Source organism: Phoxinus phoxinus (assembly GCF_949152265.1).
Source record: "Phoxinus phoxinus genome assembly, chromosome: 17".
NCBI lineage: Eukaryota > Metazoa > Chordata > Actinopteri > Cypriniformes > Leuciscidae > Phoxinus > Phoxinus phoxinus.
In genome coordinates, this window is record NC_136892.1 from 18,671,154 (window position 1) to 18,677,153 (window position 6,000).

The 6,000-nt window shown below is 38.8% G+C and overlaps 1 protein-coding gene across 6 annotated transcripts in view; it reads left to right on the forward strand.

Moving 5' to 3' along the window:
• Positions 1-5,641, forward strand: part of ncam1a (neural cell adhesion molecule 1a) — a 213,535-nt gene extending 207,894 nt beyond the window's left edge. For 3 of the 6 annotated variants that reach the window (XM_079586220.1, XM_079586219.1, XM_079586218.1), the window contains one exon: positions 2,767-5,641. In XM_079586220.1, the coding sequence (XP_079442346.1) occupies positions 2,767-2,890 (124 nt within the window). In that variant the 3' untranslated portion in view covers positions 2,891-5,641. The remainder of the gene's footprint in view (positions 1-2,766) is intronic. The other 3 variants (XM_079586216.1, XM_079586217.1, XM_079586214.1) reach the window with 2 other exon arrangements.
• The last annotated feature ends 359 nt before the right edge of the window (positions 5,642-6,000 follow it).

Here is a 6,000-nt window from a genome sequence, read left to right on the forward strand (position 1 = left end):
CAGCCTCCTCAGAAGCAGAACGAGGAGCAAAACTCTCTCGCTCGGTTGCGGAGTACAGAGAAAATCGGCTGTTAAACAGTCAGCCAAGACTTCCAGCAGGGAATTAACGGGAGCATGGCGTTTGTTAAATATTTACCAGAGACTATGTTTTCCCCACTTCCATTTGTGCTCTGTAGTTTGCACGTTCTATGTATGGCCCAGCTGTCCCAGTCAGCACGTCGGGCTCTCTCTCTCTCAGCTCGGCTCACTTGTCTAATTTGAGCCGGAACACTCCAGGGAAGCTGCCTCTCATTGGCTGCCACCTGGGCTTATTGGCTCCATCTGTAGGTATTCAACTACCTGAGCTCTTCCCTGGTTTTCACAGAACCTGCAGAATATCAATGGAACTCTTTCAAGAATGAGTTTGCACTTTTTAAAGATGTTTCAGTGGATGAAATCTGACGAATGACAGATCGCGCTTGTCCCGTTCTCCTAAGGTTTGCTTGAAACGCCAGCTCACTCAGAAGGAATGATGATGCTTTGTGTCGTTCGGCGGGACTCTTCACACTTGGCCGCTCTTCATAAGAGCCCAGAATATGATCAGATAGCTTTATTGTGATGAGCGTAATGACACGCGGCCGGGCGGACAAAGAGCGCAGACCTCGGACGCGGTCAAAGCAGCCTGCTCTTGTGTCGCACCACCAAGATCGTGTAGATTGTAACGCGAGACACCCTCACTCCGCTACACCCATTCTCTTTTGCACAAAGCCTCTCTGAGACTTTGCCGTATCCGAGAGAGCTCGACACCGCCACCGGTGGTCCCACGCCACTGCGTGAAAGAAGCTGCCGGCTGTCCGGGCATGTTTGACGAATATAATGAACAGTCATTCACAGCTGATATCAGCCCTACAGCAGGGCAGGTGTATTAAAATAGGACTGAAGGGAACGTGTTGAAATGCGACGGGGACTGTCCCTCACGATTCCCCGCCAGCAAAGCTCATCTTTAATTTCCGTGGTTCATTATGCATTTATGAATGATTTGGCTCACCAGTACAGTCAATTCCATTACAGGAATTATCAGCCCTCGGAAAGAATCAGCCTACTGCGAAATAATTTAAGTAAACTTCCTTTTTTTCCAAGAACCCAGTATGTGCTCTGTCAGCTCCCTCGAGAACAAATGTCTATGTGCCAGTAAAATATTCAGTAATAGGCTGTTTGCGGCTGATGATTTTCATTTATTTATGATTTATTATTTATTATTATGCATTTTGCTCCAGCCCGACCCCAAGAGACAAGCGCTCTGTGTATCAACAAACTATTACACAGGCAATAAGCGCAGAGGGAGAGGTTAACATTTGTCGTTTATGAGGATTGTCTCTGCAGCAGAAGGCCAGCGCTCTGCACCAATGTCCTGCTGTTACTGTCCCAGCCAGATTTATCTTACTCTATATTATGAATCATACCTGCATGCACTGTTCCTCTGTCTTCATACATGCTCATGAATAATATTTGATGTTAGCGTAAGATAACCACGCTGATCCTGTGAGCTGTGAAATCGATTGGCTACACTGAAGCCTTTTCCCTCAAATCTTAAAGGGCCAGTTCACCCAAAATGAACATTTGTTATCATTTATTCACCCTCATGTATGTATGAATGTATAAAGAAGGTGTTTAGCCTAATCATGCACTTATTGCTCTTTTCTATACAGTTACATTGACTGGAGAATGCAGCTTTTTAAAGCTTAAAAACAGAAGCATCATAAAAGTGATCCATATGACTATATACATTATATACACTCTACTGTTCAAAAGCTTGGTGTGAGTAGCGATATTTAAATAAAAAAATACGAAATTCATACTTTCATTCAACAAGGATGCATTTAATTGATCAAAAGTGACTGTAAAGACTTACATTGTTACAAAATATTTCTATTTCAAGCTAATTCAATTCTTTAAAGAATCCTGGGGGGGAAATGTATCATATATCTGTTGATTCAACGTTGATTCTAATAATAAGAAATGTTTTTTGAGCATCTAATCAGCATATTAGAATGATTTCTGAAGGATCATGTGACCGACTGGAGTAATGATGCTAAAAAATCCGCTCTGTCATCTTAGATTTAAGTACACTCTAAAAAATGCTGAGTTGTTTATATGGTAAAATATGGACAAACCCAAATGTTGGGTTAAAAATGTAATGTAAAAATGTAACCCAATGGCTGGGTTTGTCCATATTTTACCCAAAATTGGGTTGAAACAACCCAGCATTTTTTAGAGTGTATATTAAAATAGAAAAGATTTATTGACTGTGTTTTTGTTCAAATCAATGCAGCTTTGGAGAGCATAAGAGACTTCTTTCAAAAACATTAGAACAGTTTTATTCATTGAACTGATTCATCTGCAAGATTTGAATCATACCTTCTCAAATCAAGATTTCTCATAAACATACCAAGGAAACCCAATGTCAAGATTTTCATCACACAGTGTTACCATGTAACATTGACAATAAACATGAGTCATGTGGACCACTTTTATGATGCTTTTATGGCGTGGAACATGAAAGCAGTCTTTCATTATATTGTATAGAAGGCCTAGGATATTTTTCCAAAATCCATCTTTCCACTGAAGAAAGAAAGAAACTCATTCAGGTTTGGAAGAACATGAGGGTGAATAAATCATGACAGAACAGAGTCGATTTTTGGAAATATTATAAAGAGAGGAAACAGCCGAACAGAGGAATGAAAGACACTGCTGATGAACCTCTCTTTTCTGTTCCCCCCCCTCCAGTGGAAAAATCATTGTAGATGACAAAAGCAAAGCGCCGGAGACAGAGGTAAAGAAAACTCCGGCGGAGGTGAAGACAGTCCCCAATGAAGCCCCTCAGACGAACGGCAACGAGAGCAAAGCGTGATCCGGAATGGGACAGACAGAACCACACCACCATCACCACCACCACCACCACGTCTCAAATACAAGGGGTTCTTTTCTTCAGTGTCTTCTTTGAGTTCACAGAACAAAACACGTCTGTAGATGTATAGAGCGCCTAAAGAGTTTGCGCACATGCCTTTTATTTTGTACTTTTCCTTTGTTATTAGTATTGAAACGTGTCTTTCATGAACGCAAGAAGGAAAGATTCTTCAGCTCTAGCCTCAGTCTCCTCGACCTCAGTGTCTTTCAAAAGATGTTCAGTCTGAGAAGTTAATGGAACCGTAGATTTTGCCTTCACACATTCAAACCACAGTGCTGTTTCAGTTATGTTTCGTCTTATTACATGCAGTATTGCCATCTTATTGTCTGCCACATAGTAATATTTTTTGGGGAACAGTTTTAATGTTTTACTTGTGGTTAAGTAATGTACAAAAGCAACCGCTATTTTATTTTTCACATTGTTTTTTTTGAGTTAGCGATAGATTTCTAGCATGCTTGCTTTGCCGAATTATTTTTCTACATGTCCTTTTTTGTTTGTTTTATTCCAGCCCTGAGTGTTTACAGCATTTTACTCTGATATCCCGCATTAACACGCCGTTTGCTTCTCAGTAAAGCCGACACAAAAGATTACGCAGTGTAGAGGTCTGAACTAGTTTTACAAATCGCCATACTCTTTCCTTATGCGTTCTTTCATATTACAACGCATCCCATTTCCCCTGAACTAGTGTTTCTTCCATTTACTTCAGGTCTTTAAAGCAAGATTAGAGAGTCAAAGAGGACTCCCGCAGTGATCCTTGCTTCAAAATGTCCCGCAAAGTCCTTTAAAAAAACATTAGGAACAACCCGGAGCACTTGGATATGGATCGAACGGCTCCTTTAGAGAATTCAGTGCAAGCATTGCTGTTACATGCAGATACAGCTGTTGCACTCATGGCCTAACCAAAACATGTAACACTCACGGGACGTCCCGTAAGATGTCTGCAGGTTTCTCCTCTGGCATTTGCCCACATAATTGATAAACAATGCATTAAAATGAACCCGTGCCCCTATGATACTGATTTTATTTTAATTTTATTTTTGTCATGTCTTAAATAGCCAAATTCTTGTTTTTATTCTTTATTTAAGCCATAGTACTCCGGTGTGGATCGTAGCATAAAGAATATTCAGCCTGACTTTTTTTTGTACAGTGTTTCTCATTCTTTAGGCTGCAAGCTTGTGCACTGTGAATGCGTGAAAATCCTAGTGTGAATACAGTGTGTTCTTTGTAATAGAATAAATTAAAAAAACGTTTCCATAGGTTGTGAAAGCCGTAGCTGTTAGTTCAAATGATGTTCATCATGATAAGAATTTAAAAAAAAAGATGTAAAAAAACAACAACAAAAACCACAATGGCAGCAGAAGTGAAATACGGACACAAAAGGAGTTGGTGCCTTCAATATAAACATCCTCTCGTATGCAGGCCTGCGGTCTCTGTGACAACTTACCCCGACGCTGTCAAATGGTCCAGATCTGTAAACTGTGAAAATAATAGTTTTTTTTTTTTTTTTTTTTTGCTCAAATGTGTCGTCACTTGGTCTGAGGGTGTAAATGGATCGTGGATTTCTTAAAACTCGAGTTCTCAAATTCTCAACAACTTGCCTCTATCTAACTGATGCAAAACGTATATATATATATACATTTATAAATATAAATATATTCACAACTGTCTCTCATAGGTGCCCGAGGGTTTGCCTGCTCACCCGCCATTTAATTACAAAATCACTTGTTCATCCCATTCGGTCAAATGCCTATTTTTAAATCTGAAATAAGCATGCGATGTATTCTGAACTGGATGTCATTGGTGTTAAGGTTACCGATTGAATTGCTAACTAATTGAAAATGTCAAAGCGTTATTTTGTAGGCTACATTTTTCTGAATGTCAGTGAACTTGTCATTCATAGGCCTACGTTCACTGTTGTCACTTTTGCTTTTACATGAAGTGCTTTCATGCCGTTGGACGGTAACACGTTTTAATAACTTTCCTCATTAAGTCGTTTGACATTATGTAACAAATCCGTAAGTTCATGAGCAGATATATAAATAATCGTTTCATGGCATTTCAAACTCTTTGAATGTACGTTTGTGTTCTGTTAAGCATTTGTAATGTAATTATTAATAATGAAAGTTGTTCGAACGTGTTTCCAGTTTAATAAGAATCTGAGAGGCTTGTAGAAACTGGACCGGGATGCATAAGCTCTTCCTTGTGATCTCTCAAAAAAATAAAAATAAAAAAAAAAACAAGCTTTTGATTCATACTGCCATTTAACATGGGACCAATTTTTTTGTACGTTTACACAGTTTACCGCCGCAATCATGCCACTTTAAAGACAAAAGTCTGTTCAAACGATTGTTTCCGAAAGCATTTAAAGCTCATCATCTGAGCAAATTACACCTGTTTCTCTCATCATCTCGCTGTCATCTCAGACCTTTATAAGACATCCATCTCTTCATACCCTACGAGAGGCCCTTCTCACAGCTGTATACAGATTTTTACAAATCAAATGTCACTTCCACCTCTCTCTCTCTCTCTCTCTCTCTCTCTCTCTCTCTCTCTCTCTCTCTCTCTCTCTCTCTCTCTCTCTCTCTCTCTCTCTCTCTCTCTCTCTCTCTCCCACACTGCCACTGCTGTAAATACTAACCGACAACAATATCTGACTTCATTCTGTCAAACAATTCTTGTGTTCAATAAAATGAGAAAAATATGTGTCTGTTTCCATTGTTTTCTTTCACATGCAAATCTGTTCTGGGCAGGAAAATGGCCATTGAAACTTTAGGACATAATGAGACTATTATCACTGTTTTCATAAGCGTGTTTCATAAAAGCATGTTAATTAATAGTTTTCTAATTTGGTAGAAGTGTTATTTTAGCATTGATACTAATCTAGTATTTATTCATATTTTGCAGTAGCTTTCAATTTTTATATATATTGTAGCTTTTCATGTTATAGTTTTAGTATTCTTATGTTGTTGTTGTCATTTTTTATATATATATTTCTTTTTAGCCTTATTTGTATTTCTATTTTAGTAATGTCAGTACTTTAGTTGCCAAGGCAA